Source organism: Notolabrus celidotus, chromosome 11, assembly GCF_009762535.1.
Source record: "Notolabrus celidotus isolate fNotCel1 chromosome 11, fNotCel1.pri, whole genome shotgun sequence".
Taxonomy (NCBI): Eukaryota; Metazoa; Chordata; class Actinopteri; order Labriformes; family Labridae; genus Notolabrus; species Notolabrus celidotus.
In genome coordinates, this window is record NC_048282.1 from 18,339,502 (window position 1) to 18,363,647 (window position 24,146).

Consider the following 24,146-nt stretch of genomic DNA (forward strand, 5'->3'; position numbering starts at 1 on the left):
TGTTCCTCTATAGATCATCAGTGAGGACAGGTTCCGTCAGCTGGAGAAAATAAAGACCATCGGCTCCACCTACATGGCAGCCTCCGGACTAAACGATTCCACCTACGACAGAGAAGGTCGCTCGCACATCCTGGCTCTGGCCGACTATGCCATGAGGCTCAGGGAACAGATGAAATACATCAATGAGCACTCCTTCAACAACTTTCAGATGAAGATAGGTAAGTCTAGAAGGTTTTGGAGTTTGGCCTGAAACATCTCATTATCTAAAAAATCTATAAGATACAGTGTGTAGAAATGGAAATACTTAGCGATATTCAGCGGTCAGATCCTCCTGTGATACATGATTGTTTTTCTGTTCTGTGCCAGTGTAGAAACATGGCAGGTCAAGATTGCAGCCTCGCTCTTTATGTGGATATAAAAGATGACACACTGTGCCAATTGAGTGTCCTGTACCCAGTCAAAGGATCCTTCAAGTGTTCTTTACCTTGGAAACAGCTTTACATTTGAAACATAATGGTATAAACTTGCTTTAACACACACTGGGGTATCTTTCTCAGGGTTAAACATGGGGCCGGTGGTAGCAGGGGTGATTGGAGCCAGGAAGCCTCAGTATGATATCTGGGGGAACACAGTGAATGTGGCCAGCCGGATGGACAGCACAGGAGTGCCAGACTACATCCAGGTACTGACCTTAAATCTGATCAATGTATCCTCCACAGTTTGTTCCTTTATTTTAAAAAGAAGCATTTTGCAGATTCAGTTCATTAATTCGACAGATGAAGAAAAAACAATCATACATCTTATAAACATCCATAGGAATATGTTACTATGTAGTGTGAAGTGTCATGCAAACATGAAAGTGTGAGTGATTTTATTAATCCTAAAACATATCCTGCTTGAGTTTTGCCGTCTTATTATACTCTGCATCTTTCTGCAACCAACTCAGAGATGTTAATCACTCTAAGGCATGTACATCACTGAGTACTGTTGCATCTGAAAGAGACTGAGTCATTCGCCTTTGTCATGCACGAAAGTATCATGGCTACACAGTCCTTTGGCTTGGATGTTTAGGTTCAGACATCTGCTCTGCAGAAGTGCCCTTGGGCAAGAATTCCTGTCAGCACCAAACATGCTGTTCTCTTCTTTAAGAGGGAAATTTTAATCACAGTTAGTCCGGTCAGTTAAGGACAAGATTCCCACAGTCTGATTCATCATCTCATTCGAGGATATATATTTGATGTGAAGACTTGTGAGAAGAACACCAACTGAGCTCAGAGCTGTTGTGACATTTTTTAACCCAAATCAAAACCAGAAGTTGGCTGAGAGTCTGATTACGGATCAATGCTGCCATCTGCTGTGCAGTCAGAGTCACTGCAAATCAGAATGCTCTTAACAATAACTTGTAGAAGTCAATTCTCAATACGTTTCAGGGGCAGTAAATTCTGGAATATTTATTCCAATGTAGCGAAAAAATGTTCATCTTTAAAATGTTATAAAGGATGCTTGAAAAAACTTTTAACCACTGTTACTTAATTATACTCATCATGCTCAACCACATATTCATAAACAGGTGTCCATACACATCATATTCATATTTTGTACTTTTGAATTCTGTTGATGTAATATCTGTATTTATATTAATTGTTAATTTTGTAAATTCTTATGTTATTTTATTTTTAGTATCAACTGTTGTCTTTATATGTGTCAATTTAGTATTTTTTAATTCATTTTTTATATTAGAACTCTATTTGAGTGGAGGCTTCAAATAAGCTCTCTGAGTTTTCTGCCTCTTCCTGCACAGTATATTATTTATCTTTGCTCTTTTTTTTTGTATGTATTTTCTTTTAATTGTGCAAATAAATAAACATAAATAAAGATAATAAAGAGGATGTAAATCTGCATCTATCAGTCTATCATTAAATCTAGTCCACCAAATATTAAAACCCTGTATATGTTAACATGGAAGAGCATTTTTCACATCATAAATGCTTAATAGTTCAGAAATGTTTGATAAATGAAAGAAAATATGAATGAATATAAATACAATTAAAAAGGAATTTCAAAAATTCCATTAATAAAGTAGATTTAAAAAATGTTGGTTCCCCTTAATTTTTTTAAAGTATTTATAGATGAGAATATATTTTTTGCTCTGCTTTTTACAAAATTAATGTTTTTCAAACATTTACACTATATGTCTAATGCAGTGCTTCATTGTTCAATGTTATGCGTTTTTTTCACCGTCAGTGTAGGGAGTTAGTTCATTGTGAAACAAAGTCCGACAGTGTTTTTCTTCTGAAGGGTTTGAGTGTCTGACATCCTGGCTCAAATGTCCGTGTCCTCTCTTAGGTGACCACAGACTTACACCACGTGCTGGCCAACAACGGATACCAGATGGACTGTCGCGGTGTTGTTAAGGTGAAGGGGAAGGGGGAGATGACCACTTACTTCCTCACCAGCGGCCCCCCAGGCAGTTAACACTGAGAGAGGCCGACCGCAGTGTGACTCCCACTGCACTGACACAACAGAGACTGCAAAGACACTGAGAGGTCAGCTCGGCAACGAGTGCCGCAGCACAGTGTGATGAACACAGCGGGGACAGGAGGAGACGGGCCTGCAGCGTCGAGCTTGGCCTGCCTGTATGATGTCACGGACTCAGACGCGCACATGTAGGACGTTGTAAAGTCTTTTTTCCAAGCTGCTCAAGAGATCACGAAGCCCAGTTGCCTTAGAACGGAAGTGCTATGCTTGTGTTTATGAGCAATAGTACAAGTATTTCCTCTGGAGTCTTTATTTATTTTTGTGCAGATGGATTTTTGTGATGTACAAAAAAAAAATCTATGAGTCAGCAAAACATGTTACTTAAAAGAAAATATGCAAGGACAAGATGAAGGATGAAAATGACCAAAGAACAAATGTTTCATATGAAACAAACGCTAATGATTCTTTTCGAAAGTTCAGTGACCTTAAATAATGTATTCATCCTTTCACAATAAAGGCCACGGTAACATCACTGTTGGTGGTAGAGACAAACGTTTTTTTTATTGTGGACTTATCCATGAAGGAGACCACAGGCACATGTGCACATACACAGGTAGAAAACACTCACAATAACCTTGGCTTGGACTTCTTAGTTTTGTACCAAGGCTTTCATTTGTTTCTTCCAGCCTGTGATTACTCACAGTCTGTTTGTGGTTCACTGAAATGTACGAATGATAAACCTGCTCCCTGCAATCTATTTTTGGTTAAAGCCAAAATCATGAAGTATGAAATGAAGGAAGGAATAGTTGCATTAGCATCACGGTACTAAAGAGAGACTGTTAACTGACATGTTTTATAAAAGTGTGTTTGAGTAGACAGTATGTATGGGTGTTTGGGTGTGTTTGTGTGTGTGGGTGTGTGCACACGTAGCCGGATGCTGATCTTTATCTATAAAGGGGCATACTGTAACTTTTCACTGTAAGGTTTTTATGATACTGTACGACAATGCTTTCTTGCCAAACTGGTTGCTGCAAGGCATGTTTTATATTTTATTTCTTTGGAGTTGTGTGCCCATTCCTGATTTCTTGTGTCAAAATGAAGGGAGTTGTGTCTACAGCGCCTTTGACTGGACTGTGATTCTGACTGCTTTCATTCCAACCTAAATAAGCAAAAGCGTTTGAAACATATATTTTGGATTGTGTGACATAATGTGAACGTACATTGGTTGCTGTATGCAGGATTCTCCTTCTGCTCACACTTATTGCCTTGAGATTATGCAGTTCCAGGATCCACATACATCCTGGACCAATGTTCACACCTTTACACAACAGTATTTGACCCTTTATGGTTGTGTTTGGCACATGGAGTGTCCCCCCCCCCCCCCCCCCCCCCCCCCACAAAATGAGTAGTTTAAAACAATACGAATGTAATAATGAATATTTTTGTCCACAGGACTACCACTGAAGAAAACCACTCTTTACATTGCCTTTGGTACTGAGAAGGGAGCTTAATTGTTTTACTTGAGGCCTAAGTGATTTCACTTCATGTCTGCTTAGAAGTAAAGGTGTATTTCATATTGAGATGATTTTTACACCAGGTGTTACTATGCTCAATTTTCTGTCTGAGCCTAAGAATGCAGCCTTTAGAGGCTACAAAATGTCCTCAATATTGCCTATTATTTTCTCCACTTCAAATGAAAGGTCAACTAAACACTGTTGCATTTTATTTAAAAAATGGTGGAGTAACAGCAATTTTTTATTTGATTAATTTTCCCTTGGATTAGAAATTAATAAACGGCTGTTTTGCATTGATTGTGTTTATCTGGTTTGTTCTTCTTCCATCAGGGATTTTACAGAAGAGATGGCAGAACAAATAATTTAAACAAACGGAGGTGGGCCGCTTGCTTTTTTGCACCCAACCTTTATTGAGAGTGATATATTGTGAAAAAGTTATAATATTATCGATATTTCTGTTTTAAAATCTGCCAATGACAATGACAGACCTACTAAGGATTTCAGTGGTGTACATAGGGGAGGGGATGTGCGATTACCCCCATGTTTGACGATTAAATGCCCTCTGGAAGCCCTTGTAGACACTGGAAGGGCACACTTTATCACATTTTATCCTTTAGAGCAGGGGTTCCCAAAGTGTGGGTCGGGACCCAATGGGGGGTCGCGAGACACAAATGGGGGGTCGTGAGATGTCCTCAAGAATGTTCAATTTTTTTAAAGTTATCTTAAAATAGTCAATTTTATCCATTTATAGTAAAAATAACGACAAAAATAGTAGCTAACCTTGAAATAAAACTTTGAAAATAGAAAATGTAATGAGTTTTCTGCCTTTCTTTTTGCCAGATGACTCCTAAGTTTAGGGTTAGTGAACAGTTAATGATCAAAAGCATCACTAGCAGTAGGTTAATTCATAACAGCACAGGAAACAGACACACACTCATATAGGTAGGCTAATTTTCTGCAGACCACATAAATGAAGCCACATTAAATCATGTTGAGGGACAGGGGGTGTTGTGAGTCTTTGGCACCTATATTTTGGGGGTTGCAGGCTGAAAAGTTTGGGAAACCCTGCTTTAGAGGATAAAATGTAATGAATTGCCCTCTGAGATGCACTACCAGTGGGTAAAATGTAATAAGTGGCCTATTGGTCATTTAAACTTGTTATATAGTTTAACTGACAAAGTTATAGTTAAGTTTATGCTCAAGAAAGTTCTGTCATTAGAGTTTGAGTTACAGTACAATACTCTTATAATGACCATGTGGAAAAAAAAATCTTTCCAGAATATGAGCTTCATGCAGGAGGAGCATTTTTCTTTAATTTTCCACCATCACGTGTATTCTCAAAATCCCAGGAAATCAAGGGTTTCAAAAACTACTCTAACTCTGAAACCTCTAAGAGAACTGACTAGTTTTCATATCCACATGATTTACCAACCAGCTTTTTTTGACTGGTTAGAAGCCGGCCTGTTATGCAACTACTTTGTGATTACTAAAAGGCCGAGAAGAGACAGAAAACTGGAGAGCTTACAAAGAGGTGTTCAAAAATCTGCTAGAGGTAGATCTATCATAATTACAACTTTATGTCTGTAGGTTCCTTTTTTCCTTTTTTTTGCCCCTGACCCAAACAGCCTGAATACGCCACTGACATACTTTGACCCAACAATCGGATATAAATATAGTAAGATTTGATTCTTTCTTTCATAAAAGTGACTTCCCAAACTGTTTTTTTCACAGCAAAGGTATAGCTTTCTAGGTTCTCTGTTTGTTGGGATTTAATTTAGCTTGCATGTCAATCAGCAGCCTGCAATCAAGATTTCTCCCTTTGACAGTAACCTGAGAGAGGCCTTCTTCTCCTTTTCTGAATAAAAAAGTCTACAGTTACAAGATGGTGATATGGGAGAGAGTATTTAATTGCTTGCACATGAATAATGTATTTCTGTTGAGGTAATGGCTATGTTCACTTACAGCACTCTATTCTGAACATTAATTAAGCGACATAAATTCCTCCTAATCCCTGATGAAAAAGCACTAATGTATCTATAATAGGCTCATGATACAGGGACTTCGGGGCAGGCCTTGTGTGTGTTAAATACACACTAGTAAACTTTTTACACTCAAATTCAGGGGTGTCAAACTCATTTGAGTTAAGGGACCACATACAGCCCAATTTGATCTCAAGTGGGCCGGAACAGGAAAATCATAACATTATGACCTATAGAGAAGGACAACTCAAAGTTTTTCCCTTTGTTGTAGTGCAAAAATGTAGAAGTACATTCTGAAGATGTCCACATTACATGAACTATCTTTTTAGCTGTTGTATTGTTCGCCATGATGAGTCTCATAGTGAGACATATGACACATGTATTATGAGCATGTGCATATGTGGCTCCTTTTTTCAAAAAAGGTGGATCCATCACTCCTGCTGTTAGAAGTTTACATATAGGAAAACTTTAGTGTTGATTGGATGTTGAAGTGCTCTAAAAAGTCTATGAATTTCCACCGGATTATGCAATCTGCAAATATTCTCCTGCCGTTCAGGTGTGCTACATCAGCACTATGATTGTATAATAGAAATAATTTTATTTGTAGAGCACTTTTCAAAATCCAAGTTACAAAGTGCTTTACATGGGCAGCAAAATAAAACAGGCAGATCATAAAAAACACACAAGTCAAGATAAAGAAATAAAACATATTTTAAAAGACACAAAATTCCCCTAAAAGAACTCTAAAGGAATAAAAATGGTTTAAAATATATTTCTTTCAGATAAGATCTGGGAAGGCCTTGCGATAAAAGTATGTTTTAAGAAGTAATTTAAAAGAGCTCACTGACTCAGCAGACCTGATCTCCTTGGGCAGATCGCCCTGTCCCCCTTTTGTTTTCAATGACGACCCCCAGAAGACAAATCTGAAATAGTAGTTACTTTTATTGAAACATTGTAGTTAATGTCTTCTCTGTAATTGTTTCACTTTTGGAAGTCATCCACGGGCCGGATTGGAACCTCTTGCGGACCGGTTTTAGCCCGCGGGCCATATTTTTGACACCCCTAATTATTGTTCATCAGAGGCTAAAAAATCTGTTATCTTTTACAGCAAATAATTTATTTCGTTTCATGGTTGTTCAATGGAGATTTTTTTTTGTCCTTTTTTTTGCTGTTAATTTTGTGTTTCTATATTTGTTGTATATTCTGTCACTAATTTATGAATTGATTTTGCAGTTCATGACATCTGAATGTAGGCGCTGTAGTTCTCTGTTCTCTATGAAACTGCATTCAATGTTTTAAAGCGCTGCAAGGAAATACCTCAGCGCACACGACCAGCAGGGGACTCACTCCAGCTAATTATTTCAACAAATGGCACCTGTTCCTTTCAAAGCAAAAAGCCGGGAGGCAAAGGGACTGCCTTGTGTCTGGTTCGATACAATTTTCAGAGTAACAAGTCTGAGAAACTAGAAAAACCACTGCGTGATCATTTGGCAACGATCCACGCAAAAAAAAAAGAATATCACAGCAACCGGAACAGGTGTAGAGGACTTAGCGTCAGTAAGAGGTAAGTGACGGCATTTCAGAGTGCTAGAAACATTGTTATATTTACCATATGAGGCGTGTCGATGTTGTTTTACAGAGGGCCTGTTTTATATATCCATCAAACGTGTTTTTAAGCTTCTACAAAAAATAAGACGTGACTTTTCCATGTGTTGTTTCGGCTCCTCACACTTTGAATGACAGCAAGTCAGCTCTTCCTCTTTCACTTCTCTGCGGCATTGTCTTTCTGAACTTCTTTTGACAGTTACCATGATCTGTTATTTAACCGTTACGTTACATCAAGCTGTAAATAAGTCAGCTTAACTTGTAAAAGTATGCATAGGCTATTTGCTTTATTGGCATGAACAAAGACATGTTATTGCCAAAGCACATACAATTCATACACATACATTACATATTATATATATTACATATTTTATACACATTAAAACAATTGTGTCACCCATACAGAATATCTTTATGTCCTCACTTGATGCGGTATGTTCATAAACCTTCACCTAAAATTAAATATTATGGGATGGTGCGTCCCTCAGGCTGTGACAGGCAGACACATAGTCTCTCTACGCCAAAAGCAACAAGTAGGCCTACTAAACAATTTATTGGCAGTCAAGTCAAATATACCTATACAGCCTCAGTTTATCTCAGGGTGCTTTCAATGTAGAGTAAATCTTGACGCTGTTCTTTTTAATCCAGATTATATGAACCTAAATAATCTGTAGATCGTTTTTAACCTTGCTTGTTTGAATATTTTTCTGTCCAGCTATTCTGTCATAACTGGTGACAAACTGGACAAACTGGTTACCCTTTATACACAAAGGGTACTCTGTGGTAACTCTTTTTTTTTCTTAAACACCAAAAGAGTGTCCTCTTGAATCAATTATGAGGCAGGCTGGCTTGAGAATAGAGTGAATTAATTATGACCAAGTAAGAGTGAGTCTCTTCGTGAACAGTGATCACCTGAGGACACACGGATGTCCCACATTGCAATCATATCCTGTTTCACATGGCAGGAAACAGTCCCTTATAGTCCTGATTGGCTGTTTGACATGAAGGACTCGTCATGCTCCACGTTGCAAACTCCTCATCCAGTAGGAGATGACAGCTGATCATTATAGATGAGGTGTGCATGAAGCAGGTGTCTACGCGGGTTGGTGTGGTGTCACTTATTAACCTGTGTGGGAGATGCAGGTTGAACCTGCTGTGTCACAGCGCACCTGCTGCCACGTGGGCCCTGGAGGACCGTGGCCAGAGCAGGTGAACTCAGGTGTTTGCTTAGAGGTGTGGTGTGTTTGTGCACATTCTCCACCCTGTTCTCTCCAACTGCCCTATGGGACTGTTTCCTAAAGAGGTAAGGGAGGAAAGGGTGGGAGGAGTGAGGTCGGCAAGAGTACCTGCTGCTATGACACTTGCAAAGACGCACAAACCGGTTTACAGGGTTTTTCTTAAGTGACGAGGGCTAAGGATATGATGAGGTGCTCTTGAAAGATTGCTTAAAACACTTGTGTTAGATGATAAGATATTTTGTAGTCATCGCCTGGAGATTTGGTTAGTTTTTTTTTTCTGTTTTTAGCAGCCTTGAGAAAAACACCCACTCAGGATCATGCGTTGGTACCTCAGCCGGCGTATGTCCCCCCTGAAGCTTGTGCTTCTAGGGGGGACTCTCTTTATGGTGGCCCTCGTTGTTCTCCAGAAGGATGTCAGTTCTTCTCCTGCTAGTGACCCCTGGTTGCAGGAGCTGGTGGACAAGGGGGACAAGGTGATGGTCATGGTCAGAGATGCTGTCAACAACATGCGGTTCCAGATCGGAGCTCCTCAGCCTCCCCCAGTGCAGCCCCAACCCACTGAAGATGCCAAATGCCCCTCTGGACACTACACCCAGGCTGAGCTCAAACCACACCTGGATAGACCACCCCAGGACCCCAATAGCCCCGGGGCCTATGGGAAAGGATTTAAAAAAGACCCACTGTCCCCAGAGGAGCAAAAGGAAAAATCAGATGGCATGTCACGGCACTGTTTCAACCAATTTGCCAGCGACCGCATATCACTCAGCCGCAGTCTTGGGGATGACACAAGACCTCCAGAGTAAGAAAATGTTCCCAAATTAATCTTACACTAATCACTGTTTTACCATCAAGTGTGTTGACATGTACACAGCAAGCCAGATAGTACTCAGCATCTCACCCAGGGTCATGCTCTTAATGTTATGTTAGTGGTGATATTTAATAGTGCTCAATTACTTAGTCAAAAGGCTAATCCGAATGTGATCACAAAAACGTACAGCTGGTACATAGCAGCATCCATGTGTCTGTATCCTGGTTTATCGAGACTGAGCCTTTATCTGTGTTGTATAATCTTCCACGCGCTATAAATGTTTGTTCTACTTGACATCTGTACGTGTCACAGGCTCGGAAGGCCTTGAGCTTATTTTAAAAGCCTCTGACAAGTAAATAGCTCAACTTTTATGGCTGATTATTATTGCAGATTGTGCTATCATACATTTTTGTGAACAGACTTTGAATATCTAGTGTGGTCTGTTATATTTCTGCAAATATTCGTGTGTCACAAACCTCTGTGTATTTTTTTTCTCTCTTTGTTTTGATGGGGCACAGGTGTGTGGACAGAAAGTTTCAGCGCTGTCCTCCTCTACCAACCACCAGTGTTATTATCGTCTTCCACAATGAGGCTTGGTCCACCCTCCTCAGAACCGTCTACAGCGTCCTGCACTCATCTCCTGCTTTCCTGCTTAAAGAGATCATCCTGGTAGATGATGCCAGCGTTGCAGGTGTGAAAAATATGAACACAAACTATTGATAAAACATAGCTCAAGAAATGCTGACAGGAAAAAAAATCCTCAACACTTTTTTTTTGCTTTGAACTGTGTTCAGCAGCTCTGTTAACCTGTTAGGCAATGTTTCAATGAAGAGAATGCAACTGAAATATTTAACAGAAGAAAAGATAGATATGTCAGTTGTTAGTAGTTCAGTTATTTTATTTAACCTTTATTTAACCAGGTAAGTCAATTGAGAACCAATTCTCATTTTGCAATAACGACCTAGGCGAAAAGGCAACACAGGTGGCATGACAATAAATAAAAACAAAACAAAAAACAGAGAGGACATACAGAGAAACCTAGAAACAGAACAATACAAAAATATGACATGAATGATAACTCACATTCATGATATAAATATGAGTTATAAGATTCAAATATAATGTAACGTTCTAATAACAGCACAGTCGTTTCAAACAGGGACAGTTTAATTGACTTACTCTCTGAGGATCTGAAAGGACAAATTTTATCAAATTCGGAATAAGACTCCACCAACAAGGTATTAACCCTCCCCCTCCTTAGAGAATAAATATAAATATAAGCTCCCCTAGTTCTTCTGTAAATAGTTATAAATCTGATAGTTTGTGTAAGGGGTGTATGCAGGAAAATAAGTGTTGATTAGTGACTGAAGAGGTGATGATTAATGTATAATGTGTTTAAATGTTAAGAGTATAAATTGATGCATTCACTTGGAAAGATGGAGGACAGAAACATTTCAGGATTGAGTGGCTATCTGGACATACCATTTATCTCTATAAATACACATATAAAAGACTGAAAAAGGATGAATACAACTTTAGAAGTGTTGTACATTTTGTATTGTTACCCTTTCCAAATAAAAATACAATTTAAAACAGGGACAGTTTCACATGAAAGTCAAGTTTGAGATCAGGAAGCTCTGGTGAGTTATTTCTTAAGATAGATAGGAAACAGCTGCAGAGCCAAAACAGGGAAATATATCAGAAATCATGAAGTCTGCAGTCATAAGTAATTTATTAACTTGAGTTTTAGAGTTTCGAAGGCAGCATGCCAGTCTCTGTAAGCCCAAAGCTTCGATAAGATATCCAAAGCTTCAGTTGTTTTTGTATGTAAAGCTGCTTGCTCTCAGGCAGGTGGATTATAAGGCAGGTGAGTTTTTCAAATAGAAGAAGAGACTTGACTGTGGAGTGAAGTTACACAAGAAATAACAGTGTCATACATGCGAATGATCCTGTGTATTTTACAACATGTCGGTGAAAGACAGGCCTTGTATAAAATGCAAATTCCAGTCATTTTATCTTGAGGTGGAGAGCAGCTTTGTTATACGTTTTGCATAGAAGCGGGCTTCTCCGTGCATACAATTCAACTTTGAGAGGCCATGTATTATCATACTGCAGGTACTTAATTGAGTCTGTGAAGGCTTGTTGTTTTATGTATAAACAAGCAGAAGAGCATTTTTTGTGTACATTAGTTTACATACAGACTCTGCTTTAATGTAAAGTGCATGTCCTAATGTTTACGATAACCACTGTAAAGTTGAATCTAATTCAAAAGGCAGATCAGTGTTTTTAGACAACACCAACAATGCAGCTCACATTTCTGGTGTTGCTTGATTTCAGTCTTGCAGTCATGCCTTCCCCTAGACCTTCAAAAATCACTGCTGATGTTATCAAGAGTTAAGACACTTTGATGATTCATCAGTGACAAGCAGTTTGAACACTGTAGATATACATGATATAATTTTAATGAGATGAGAATATTTTATCACATTTCTACATGTATTTTAAATAATCTGTGACTTATTGACTGAGACGAAAATGAGTTCCTCGTCAGTTATCCGTCATAACCTAGAGTGTGGTCGGCTCCAACTATATATACACGTTCCTACTCAACCCCCACTTCCCTATTTTCTGTAACAGAGCAGCAGCTTTCAAAATGTTTACAGTTGGTGGATTCACTCAGACCAAGACTTGTGACAAATGCGCAGCATGTGTTGTGGTAAAAAAGGCTTGCTCAAAGGAAGTGTGACCCAGTTTTACGAGCAGCGTTTCCACTTCATTACCGATTCTTCTAACTGTGCTTTCATGGTTATAAATATGATAGTTGATTTGCTTTCTCTTCTGTTTGGAAGCAAGCGGCAAGTTTTAAATGACAGTTTTAAAGTAATCGTCTTACTGACCACTGTGAGTGTCTGTTTGCTCTTCTCGGACCACATCGGACGTTGAGTATGTGTAGTGGTGATTTGTAACACCCTCGACATGAATGTCAAAGTGTATCCTGATTATACTCTTACATGAATAGAGTGTTACCATCAGACTGTGAAACAGTAATGGAGGCCACAGACTGCACCACGCTGACCACTGACCCCTCACGCCCATCCATACCATCCCTGCATTGTCGGCCACACTTCATTTCCCGCACTGACTCTCTGACTGCTGATGGCATTATAGTGCATTATATATTATATTATATAATTATCTTTGCCATAATATATTATGTTGTATTGCATTATTATAATTTTTTACTACAGCTCACGGTCATATTACATACCCATATTTATTTTTTTTATTGCTTAGTCTGTCATATGGTACCAACCATAATCACACCATGTCAGCCTGTCTGAACCATTTTTAATGCTGCCTCTAATTACTGCTATTTAATCTAAATTCCAGTTGCAACATTGTATATATCTAATTTGTATTCTAGCTTTATTTATCTATTTTTATTTTTACTTATTTTATTTTACTAATTGAAACTTCATCTTGATTGTGCTTATGTCTGGGTTGCTGTAACAACTGAATTTCCACCCCGGGGGATCAATACAGTAATATCTTACCTTATCTTATCAAAGCTCTAAGCACTGGAACTCCTCTAAGACAACACTATCAGTTTGACAAATGTGTTATCAATGATACAAAAATTAAGATTTGATGTGATTTATTTTCTCTTAGACCACCTCAAGACCAAACTGGAGGAATATGTGGAGCAGCTGAAGATTGTCAAAGTAGTGAGGCAGCCGCTGAGGAAGGGCCTTATCACTGCCAGGCTGCTTGGTGCCAGTATCGCTCAGGGCGAGGTGCTCACCTTTCTGGATGCTCACTGTGAGAAACACTCACACAACAACCAATACACAACCCACAATGGCTATTTCAAGTTCCTGTGTGTTGCAAAAAAAAAGAATCAAACAACGGTTTTCAGCTTATGTTCATATTGCATGAGCTCTGTTATGAGGCCATTCTTTGCACCATAAGTCTTGCAACCTTTTTTGCACCATAAGTAGTGCCACATCTGAAACTGACCCAAAGCAACAATCATTGTTGATGTGATAGAGGTGATGAGGAAGAAATAAAACAATCTTTGTCCTTTCTCTCATTCTAGGTGAGTGTTTCCACGGTTGGCTTGAGCCGCTGTTGGCCCGTATTGTCGAAGAACCAACAGCTGTGGTTAGTCCAGAGATTGCCACTATTGACCTCAACAATTTTCAGTTCAACAAGCCTTCCCCCCACAGCCGTGCTTACAACCGTGGTAACTTTGACTGGAGCCTTACCTTCGGCTGGGAGCAAATCCCTGAGTCTGCAAAGTTGCTGCGCAAGGATGAAACATACCCAGTAAAGTAAGAAGTACCCTTGTTTATTTTGCTCAGAACATCATGAAACATTTTATCATCTGTAACCTTTTTTTTTATTTGAACATTTCAGAACACCTACATTCGCCGGAGGTCTCTTCTCAATATCGAAGAAGTATTTTGAACACATCGGAACTTACGATGACAAGATGGAGATCTGGGGTGGGGAAAATGTGGAGATGTCCTTCAGGGTCTGTTTTTTTTATCTATACCTCCCAAGTTTCACACATTATTTAATCATTTCCCCCATTAGTTATGACGTCAGAGTCTGGATTTCTCTTGTTGTAAATGTGTTTGCCAGGTGTGGCAGTGTGGGGGTCAGCTCGAGATCATCCCATGTTCTGTGGTTGGCCATGTTTTCCGTACCAAGAGCCCCCACACTTTTCCAAAGGGAACAGAGGTCATCACTCGCAATCAGGTTCGCCTGGCTGAGGTCTGGATGGATGACTACAAACAAATCTTCTATCGTCGCAATAAGAATGCTGCAGATATGGCCAGAATGGTCAGTGTGACCTGCTGTGTTCTGATGTCAAATGCCCATAAATTCAATGCCATTTATCGTTGGACTCCCACTGTGATTTTGACAGCAATTTCCATCCCCCTCTGCAATAAGATGATATTAAAGAGTGAGTGATTGTTTGATTGTTTCACAGTTTTAACTTTGTGACCTTCCCTGTTGCAGCATAATTATGGAGACATCTCAGATCGAGTGAATCTGAGAGAGAGGCTGAAGTGCAATAACTTCACCTGGTTCTTGAGCAACGTCTACCCAGAGGCCTTCGTGCCAGATTTAAACCCAATAAAATTTGGAACAGTGAGTCATGTTTCCCTGTGCCTGAATGAGGATATCAAAGATATAAGAAACCTCACATGTTATATAACAGAAGATGTTTTTAATTTATATTCTGTGTCCGTGTTTGCCCCAGATCAGAAACTTAGGATCTGGGACTTGTCTTGATGTTGGAGAAAGCAACGAGGGAGGGAAACCTGTGATCATGTACCACTGTCACAACATGGGAGGCAACCAGGTACGCTGACTCTGGATTACACATTAAAATTGAAAAATTAACAATTATTTATATTATTTTTTAGAAAGTCAGATCTCTGACTGGATGATTTTCTCTTTCTCTTCTAGTACTTTGAGTACTCTTCTCATAAAGAGTTGCGTCATAACATTGGCAAGCAGCTTTGTCTTCATGCCTCGCCCCAGTCTCAACCAGTGAAGATTGAGCTCTGCAGTTTGAAAGGGAGGGGCACAAGTTTGTCACCGCAACAAGAATGGGCGTTTACAGAGGTGAGGAGCATATGAGACTAGACTCAAAGGACAATTGTAAAAGCAATTGTTGAATATGCTGTTATTATATATGACTAAAAACATTGGTTAGCCTAGCCTCTGTTAGTACAAACACTGGACACATCCTTGACTCCAGGATGTTGCTGCACCCAGCCAAGAAGGATGCTGGCATGGAACAACACAACTATAAAACATATACACACAGTTGTTTCTGACTCACTGTTTTTTTGCAGATTTTTGCAAACATAATCATGAGCTTCAGTTTGTAGGACAGAACATGGCTTGCTGTTTCCCCCTGCTTCAAATCAGTCTTTTATTTATATAGGTGAAATCATTTTTCGTCTTCTTGTGCAAGACGAACTGTTAATATGATTATTTCCCTAGAACGTCATATTTATTTAGTATAGAGCTGTTGGAGGAAAAGATGTGTGTTTTTATATTAGTTTCAAGTCGGGCTTGTGTGTTCATATACTTCTGCTACTCTACAGGACAATCTTTTAAAGAATCCAAGCAGTGGAAAATGTTTACAGCTAAATGGAGCCCAGATTCAGATGGACAACTGTGACGCTGCTAACAACTACCAGCACTGGAGCTTCAGCTGACCCCTAACTCAGACAATCAGGTGACCTCTGGCACCGAACGGGCCTTCCTCAGACTCTGCTGTGAAGGGCCAACTCAGAATTGATCCAGACGGCTTCATACTGTGGTGCTCGTGTGTTGGGCTGTTCAGAGCAGACAGATGGAAGATGGTGACCAAAGTGATCACAGTCACATCTGTCGAGGATGCTTGGGTTGGCGTTGACCTTTTTTAAAATGTATTTATGATGGAAACCGGGGAAAAGACATTTAAAGGTGGCAAGGGATTATCAAGAAGAGCATAGACTCAACATCCAGGAGGTACTACCTCATGGTGGAGCTATTCCCTTCACCTGCAATAATCTTAATTCAGGGAATTGACAATCCAGCTTGGAAAAGTCACTATTCTGTGACTTCCTAAAGTCTGGTGTTGATTGTTGAAATTTGACAATTTGAAAGAGTATGTGATTTCTTTTTTTTTTTTTTTTTTTTTTTAATAAAAAGTGTATTTAAATGTGAAAGATATTTGCTTATTGATATCACTGAGTAATTTCTTTCACCATGTGTATTTATAATAAAAGAGCATTGAGTAACTTCCAGTGTGTTAATGTTGGGTTTTTCCTGGTTGGCTGATTGTATTGTGTTATGTACCATTAGTATTAATTCTGGAAGTTCTGGAATTTCTCCTCCGCTCGCCGAAAAGAATGGTTGGAACTGATTCACCTGGTTTGTCATATTCTCATTTATTAACTTAGACTTGTCTTTATCGTTACTGACACAACAGATATTAAACCATTGGGATTTATTAGTTGCTGGCATGGAACCACTATATATGACCTACTTTATTACACTGAAAGTTACAGTGTCTGGTGATGGACTGAAAGACCTCTCTGTCTGCAACAAAGCCTCAAGACTTTCTAAGTCGGAAGGAACTGAGTAAAGGTTTGCGCAACATTTGTTGAAGGAGTGGTTTTGAAACGGGACACATTCCTGCCATTTACTTTCAGCCACGTCTGTGCCGACCTGAAATGTGAGTAGATGACAATGAGCAGATTTTTTCCAAAGTTGTCAAGCCTAATCAGCTGGAATGTGGAGGTTTGATTATTGAAGCCTGGAGTTGTCCTGCTCACTGAACCTGCTGGACTGAAGATCAGAGATTATACATTACAAAGCACAAGGAAGTTGGGAATTGAAGGCATTTTTAATTTAGAACAATAGGTGGCAGCATTACCATGCTCAGGTATTTTTGCAATGCAATGATGACTTTTGAATTTTTGCCACACTGTATGTTCCAGAAATAGGAGAAATGAGAGAGTCAACAGGAGAGACGGTGTGAGGTGTGAGACCAGATTGGCCACGAGATGAGCACTGAGCCGTTGAGTCGTTCTGAGGTGTTTGGACAGCTAAGGAAGGAGCTCTATGGAGAGGAGCAGTCCAGCCAGTCCAAAGCACACATATTCATTATCCTGGGAGCGTCTGTGAGTATAAACTCTGAAGCTCTTGCAACATGATATGACTTACAATTTCCTTTATTGTAAAATTTTAACTTCAGCATTTGCAGTTTCCCAAAACTTGTACAAATAGGCTATTTGGTCTTTTTTAGATGTTTAAGTTCAAAGTCCTATGTCAACAAACTGTTATGCTTGCAAATGTCAGGTTTGTCTCTCTAGTTTTTTACCTGCATTAACTTGTAACAGTAAAAAAAAGGGTTGAAACAGAATTTCCTGTGACAGGTCCCCGACAGAGTTGACATAAGCAGGGCAGGGGAACAATTCACAGGGGAGTTTTGGAGTGTGGTAATCAGTAAATGAAAGCTGGGGAATGAACGCGTTGGCTGAAATGTGCTGCATCTACTTTTTTTCTTTGTTGGGCGTTGAAAGACGGGGATCATTTTGGAGCATAGAAATTTTGTCTGTCTGTTTTCCTTTAATTGAAATGCTGCACTTGTTGCAATATCTTTTTTTTCTTTTGTCTAAACAAGTCTTTCATTTCAGTGTATCTTTAAGTCACATGGTCCTTTAAAGAGGGTGTGCACAGCTCTCAAATTACTCAACATATCTACTCACTCAACTCAACTGTGGCAACTCATTTCAGAGTGGCTCTGCTCTTTGGACTTTTGATTGATCAGTGTTAGCCTTATAAATGATCATTAGAGGTTCCTGATCGTATCTCTGTATGATTTATATTCTTCTGCACAGGGGGATCTTGCTAAAAAGAAGATCTATCCAACTTTATGGTGAGTAAAAGTAGTGGTTCAAATGCCAATTTGCTTGTGATTTACTCTGAAGTTGTTTGATCTCCTTGTGTTAAGAGGGGTTTGACCCTCAGCCAGTGTTCTGCATCACTGCTGACTGGCTGTTCCTTCCATAGGTGGTTATTCAGGGATGGTTTGCTCCCAGATGACACCTACTTTGTGGGGTTTGCCCGATCTAATCTGACTGTGGAAGACATCAAGACAGCATGTCTGCCTCATATGAAGGTAGTATACCTACCGTACCATGTTGGTTTTCCTACACAAGACTACTGATTGAGTGTGTTTTCAGTTTCTGTAATAACTGTTCAGCTTTTCACTCAGGTCACTGATGAAGAGAATGAGAGCCTTTCAGCTTTCTTCAGCAAGAACTCCTATCTCAGAGGCCAATATGACGATGACAGCTCCTTCGCGCAGCTTGATGCTCATTTGTCGTCTCTGCCTCGTGGAGCTGATGCCAACAGACTCTTCTACCTTGCTCTGCCGCCCACTGTCTACCACCATGTCAGCGCAAACATCAGAGCCCGCTGCATGGGTCGCAAGTCAGTGTCTGTTACACACACATGTTTACAGAAAGTTACTATTTGATTACTTTATTCTAATCAGCTGTTTTCAAAAACAGAGGCTGGAACAGGGTGATCGTTGAGAAGCCTTTTGGTCGGGACCTGCAGAGCTCCCAGGAGCTGTCTGCCCACCTGTCATCCCTGTTCACAGAGGACCAGATCTATCGCATTGACCACTACCTGGGCAAGGAGATGGTCCAGAACCTCATGGTTCTCAGGTAACAAGATTCATGCACACATTTTCAAGCAATTCATTTCTTCTAAAACAATAAATGTCATACATAAGTTTTGCAACAGCAAGTTATCTGATTGGATAAGGACATTACATGAGCACTTGTATAGAATTACATCATGAGCATTTTTTTCTGTGTCACTCTGTCGCAGGTGTTTTTAACACTGATAATTAACATTACAATAAACTGTCTTTCTACATTTAACAACCACACATGTAAATGTCAGCAGACTTATATTATGAAGTTAGATGGAAACACACAGATAAATGTAGCTGGACTGTGGTGACAAGTACAAACACACACAAAGAAGTAAGAATGCAGGAGAGTATTTATGTTTTGCCTTGGGCTCAAAGTGAGAGGGAAAATGGGACTGGGCCCCAAAGAGGGTAGAACCTTTTAGTGGTCTGAGAGGAAAATATAATTTCTCTTTGCAACTTTTTCCTTCTAAAGTATTACTCAATTAACTTATTGTAAATTCAGTAAAATTATCCCAAATAAAAAGGATATCATGAAACCTTTATATTAAATAAAATGGAGTCTCTCTTCCACCCCTACATAAAGCGCAAATGGTTTAGTCCGCCCTGAACTAGAGCCAAGTCAAGTCAAGTCAAGTCAAACTTTATTTATATAGCATATTTAAAAACAACCGCAGTTGGCCAAAGTGCTGTGCAAGCTTAAAACCACAATGAATAAAAACAAATAGTAATTCAAAAAGAATAGATATGAGAAACACAATAGATAACACAAGAAACAGCCACATTAAATAAAAGCAAAATAAAATGATAATAATAATAACTTTATTTATATAGCACCTTTAAAAACAAATGTTCACAAAGTGCTTTGACAAACAAAGCATAGTTAAAATAGCAGAGTAAACAATTTGAAATACAGGGAGGAGAAAATTTGATCAATGCAAAACAAAATGCAACGCAAGAGGTTAAAAGGAATACACTTCAATTAAACAGTATGGAGTGGTGTGACAACGGACCAGTAAATCAGTGTTGAGAGGTTTTTCAGGGTAAATACATAAAAATAAATAAATAAATAAAAATGGAGAAGTAAATAAAAGCATTAAAAGGGCAATAAAAGAGGTTTTCAGAGTAAAAGGACAATATCACATTGGGAAAATTAGAAAAATGTTGGGTGTCTCACTCAATAGGTGTTAAAAGCCAATGCAAAGAGGTGCAAGTGACTCATACTGGAGCACCATGTGTCCCCCAGTCATCCAAAAGTGTTTGCATATGTATTCATACATTTATTGATATGTTTGAATTAAAAAAGATCATACATTTATGGGCAGTGATTAAAACAATAACATCTTTAAGAAAATATGATATGTTTTTTGGGGGCCCACAATTCCTTTGTGTTGCTAGCAAACAAATTAAAGCGATATCACACTCAGGGTCAGGATGTTATACTGAATATAAGCAGTGCTGTGCTCCATTCAAATATCACATAAACATTCCTCTTGGATTATATTGTTTAGTTAGATCTCTTTCTTTCTGTTTTGCCTGTTTAAGTCTCCTTTTTTCACCTCCAGATTTGGAAATCGTATCTTTGGACCCATATGGAACAGGGACAATGTGGCCTGTGTGGTCCTCAGCTTCAAGGAGCCTTTCGGTACTCAGGGTCGAGGAGGATACTTTGATGACTTTGGTATCATTAGGTGAGAGACACTACATCCAGACTAATCCCTGAATAAGACCTTACTGTTACGAAGGGGACTTTTCCTTGGCCTTATTCTTTTAATTTTTCTTGATGTAGAGATGTCATGCAGAATCATCTCCTGCAGATGCTCTGTCTAGTCGCCATGGAGAAGCCTGCTTCCACCAGCCCTGATGACGTGAGAGATGAGAAGGTAACACCATCAACTCAACAGTTGAAAAAGTAAACGCTTGTGCATATTTTCTGTCTAAACTTAAAGCTGGGGTTGGTAGTCTCGGAAAACTAGCATGAATTTGAATGTAGCATTTCCTCATGACTCTGTCTAACTCCTCCCCTCCTCCCTCAGAGCTTCTCCAAAATGACAACAACCCCCCCCCCTCTCACATGCACGAGTGCCGCTGACTTGTGACCATATGATCGGGACTGTTTCAAAACCGTTCCGCACCATAACATTATCATAGTGAAAGTTAAAAACACAAACAAGCATGGCTGCTGTTAGTACTCACAACTTTCATGCTAGCATTGTTAAACGTGTTCAGTGTAGATGTTCCTAATTCCTACAGTGTTGACGGTCAGTGAAGGCATCAGGAGACTGTGTAGAGGGTGTGAGCGGGAGCGAGCAGAGACAAGAATTTTTTCATTCATTCAAACATTAATTGTTGCTTTGTTGGTTGGCGTGATCACTGCCGACAGTGAACGGTTATTAAAACTCAACGTGTTCACGAATCCCTACAGAGTCCGGACGGACGTACATATACATTTTCTGTAGGACTTACTGAATGTCATTAAGTCCTTTGCTTGTCAGAGCCCCCGTGGTGAGAGCTTTTTAGACTCTGATCCGGTCTACAGTCCTGAGCAAAGTACCTCATCGGGTCAGAGGGGACAGGTCCGAGGTCGAGCGAGAAGGGCAGTCAATAGAGTCAGAGGAAGCAGAGGCAGGGGACGGGGTGTGCACGCCGGGGAAATGTACACGCAGGAGGCGGGCAGAACGGCAGGACGGGATTTGATTGGTTTAAAATTTTGGGACCCAAAAACTGTGATTGGTTGGTGTTTTCCCAGATTTACTCCGGCTGTAGATAGCAGCTTTTCTTCGCTCTTTTTTAAGAACACATTATGTATTGATTGCCATCGGGACATAAAGATCATTTTAACCAGTATAACAAAAAGTGTATCTAAATCTGACTACCAACCCCAGCTTTAATTGTGATCCATGTTGTTTTAATGAAATGATTGGTGTACTGCAGGTGAAGGTGCTGAAAAGTATCGCTCCTGTCACTGTATCTGATGTGGTGCTCGGTCAGTATGTGGGAGATCCTAAGGGGGAGGGCCAATCCAAGCTAGGTTACCTTGATGACCCCACTGTACCCAAAGGCTCCTGCACGCCAACATTTGCTACTGCAGTGCTGTATGTCAAGAATGAAAGATGGGATGGTAGGGCAGAACACTTTTTAGAAAATGTAATTAATAACACTCCTTGTTATTTTCTTCCTGACGTGTTTTTTCACCCTTTATGTCCGTCACCTTCTACCCAGGAGTTCCTTTCATCCTCCGCTGTGGTAAAGCTCTGAACGAGAGGAAGGCAGAAGTGCGTCTGCAGTTTACAGACGTGCCAGGAGACATCTTTAACAAACGCTGCCAGAGGAACGAGCTGGTGGTGCGGGTGCAGCCGGATGAAGCAATCTACCTGAAGATGATGACCAAGAGGCCCGGGGTTTTCTTCAGCCCTGAGGAGACTGAGCTGGACCTCACATACAAGAGCAGATACAAGGTGCTGAGGTCTTACATAGATCACAAAATTCACTCCGGTCCATCATTAAGGTCCAACTTCAAGCTTTAGAATGTTTTTTTCCATCCTTTCAGTGTGTTGACTTTCTTCTTTAAAACTATTTCTTGTTTAAAATTGCTCAACTTTCCTAATTTGTTATTTTTGACTCTAGAGAAAATGGTCTTGCCTAATTAAAAAAAAGCATATTTTAATCTGTAAGCAGTAAAGCAGGGGTGATTCTAGGATTGGATGTTTAGCGTGCTGAGCCGTGCAAGATAAATTTCACTGTTTTGTACATTTGAATGCAATTTCATTCCCACATTTGTGAAAGAAAATTATAACACTTTGTCTGTGACTAAACCATCAAATCTGATAAGAAACATATGGTAACCCTCATTTCTGGGGAAAGACAACTCATTTTGATACAGCAGCTCCTCAAAACAGTATGCATGCTTCAGTAGTAAACCAGCCCCCTATAGTGAGTACCAAAAATACCAAAAATGGACATTGGAGTTATTTTTTGGACTTTCTTCAGAAATGCAATGCACAACATGTAAAACACGGTGGCGCTGCTGTATTTTTGTTGTTAAAATATTACATTTCAACCAAGTATTTTATGGTTTTGAAACTTTTCCAGATTAGAGGTGCTTCAGCACCACCAAAAATGGGCTAGAAACGCCTATGCAGTAAAGTAACATACATATAAAACATATCTATAGTCATATACAACAGACATACTATAATATAATTATTGCAATATACCTTCACTTCACTCATTCATCTTTACAGTAGGTATAAGATTTTGCCCAGAATAACTTGACATAAGGTCACGGTTCACCAAATATATTAAGGCAGAATGTTGAAAATTAAAAATTCCCCCCCATGGACAAATACAAGTGTCATATAAAATGTAACAGAACATAAAGACTTACATGTTATATCCTAATGACGCAGAGACATTCTAGTTTCATATAATTTATATATAATTATGATTTTCAAACCTGAAATAAACATGAGTTTACAGATTGTTCAACATTTCTTAACTCTAGAATGTGAAGCTCCCAGATGCCTACGAGCGGCTGATCCTGGATGTCTTCTGTGGAAACCAGATGCACTTTGTGCGCAGGTTGGTTGAGCCATACTCTGTTATCTATTTTCTTTTCTTTTTTGTCTTGTTTATTGTTTATTTTTTTTACCTGAGCTGCTCCTCTTTCTGTCCCAGTGATGAGCTTCAGGAGGCCTGGAGGATCTTCACGCTCCTCCTCCACCAAATAGAGGCAGAGAAGAAGAACCCCATCCCTTACATTTATGGAAGGTAAGATTTTCACAAGATGTTTGAATTGAAAAAACATTAAAAGCATTTTCATTTTCAGTGACCTCTTCATGCTGTCTTTCTTTTATTGCATCCACAGTCGGGGTCCAAAGGAAGGGGACGATCTGTTGAAGAGAGTGGGATTCTGCTATAAGGGAACATACAAGTGGGTGCAGCCCCACAAAATGTGATACCTTCTATCTCACACTAATGAGCTCACGAACACACAAACACAAGCCATTGTGGGCAAGTTTACAAAAATAAAGTTTACTACAGTTTTTTTTACTGCTGTGACCATCTGAATTTATCCTGCATGTAAAAAAAACAGATTATCCCAAATCATAAATGAATTAAAAATTAGATTAAACCTGTAGTAGCCTGATTTGAGTGTTCACCTGCACAATTTCAAAATAAATGATTCACTCTTCTGACAGCTTTTTTTCTTTCTCTTCAAACCCACTGACTCCTGCTAACACCTTTAGGTATGTTAAACTCTTAGGGCAAGATACTCTGGTCTCACAT

At 39.4% G+C, this 24,146-nt stretch overlaps 2 protein-coding genes across 6 annotated transcripts in view; both read left to right on the plus strand.

The window, feature by feature from the left end:
- The window catches only part of LOC117822008 (adenylate cyclase type 6-like), a 44,523-nt gene extending 40,238 nt beyond the window's left edge, over positions 1-4,285 (plus strand). Inside the window, exons 21-23 of the mRNA XM_034696601.1 lie at positions 14-218; positions 558-682; positions 2,347-4,285. Of these exons, the coding sequence (XP_034552492.1) occupies positions 14-218; positions 558-682; positions 2,347-2,475 (459 nt within the window). The 3' untranslated portion in view covers positions 2,476-4,285. The remainder of the gene's footprint in view (positions 1-13; positions 219-557; positions 683-2,346) is intronic.
- A 3,000-nt stretch (positions 4,286-7,285) lies between these two features.
- On the plus strand, positions 7,286-24,055 carry LOC117821742 (glucose-6-phosphate 1-dehydrogenase-like). 5 transcript variants are annotated; one of them, XM_034696224.1, is made up of 13 exons: positions 7,315-7,535; positions 17,131-17,313; positions 18,034-18,071; positions 18,206-18,314; positions 18,399-18,628; positions 18,709-18,867; positions 20,423-20,548; positions 20,647-20,740; positions 21,792-21,978; positions 22,080-22,315; positions 23,362-23,438; positions 23,535-23,627; positions 23,725-24,055. In XM_034696224.1, exons 2-13 carry the CDS (start codon positions 17,197-17,199, stop codon positions 23,813-23,815), a joined length of 1,557 nt encoding a protein of 518 aa, XP_034552115.1. In that variant the 5' UTR covers positions 7,315-7,535; positions 17,131-17,196; the 3' UTR covers positions 23,816-24,055. The 5 variants fall into 5 exon arrangements, with proteins under 5 accessions (XP_034552113.1, XP_034552114.1, XP_034552115.1 ...); XM_034696226.1 differs by having other exon boundaries at positions 7,316-7,535; positions 18,411-18,628; XM_034696225.1 differs by lacking the exon at positions 7,315-7,535 and adding an exon at positions 16,751-16,865.
- The last annotated feature ends 91 nt before the right edge of the window (positions 24,056-24,146 follow it).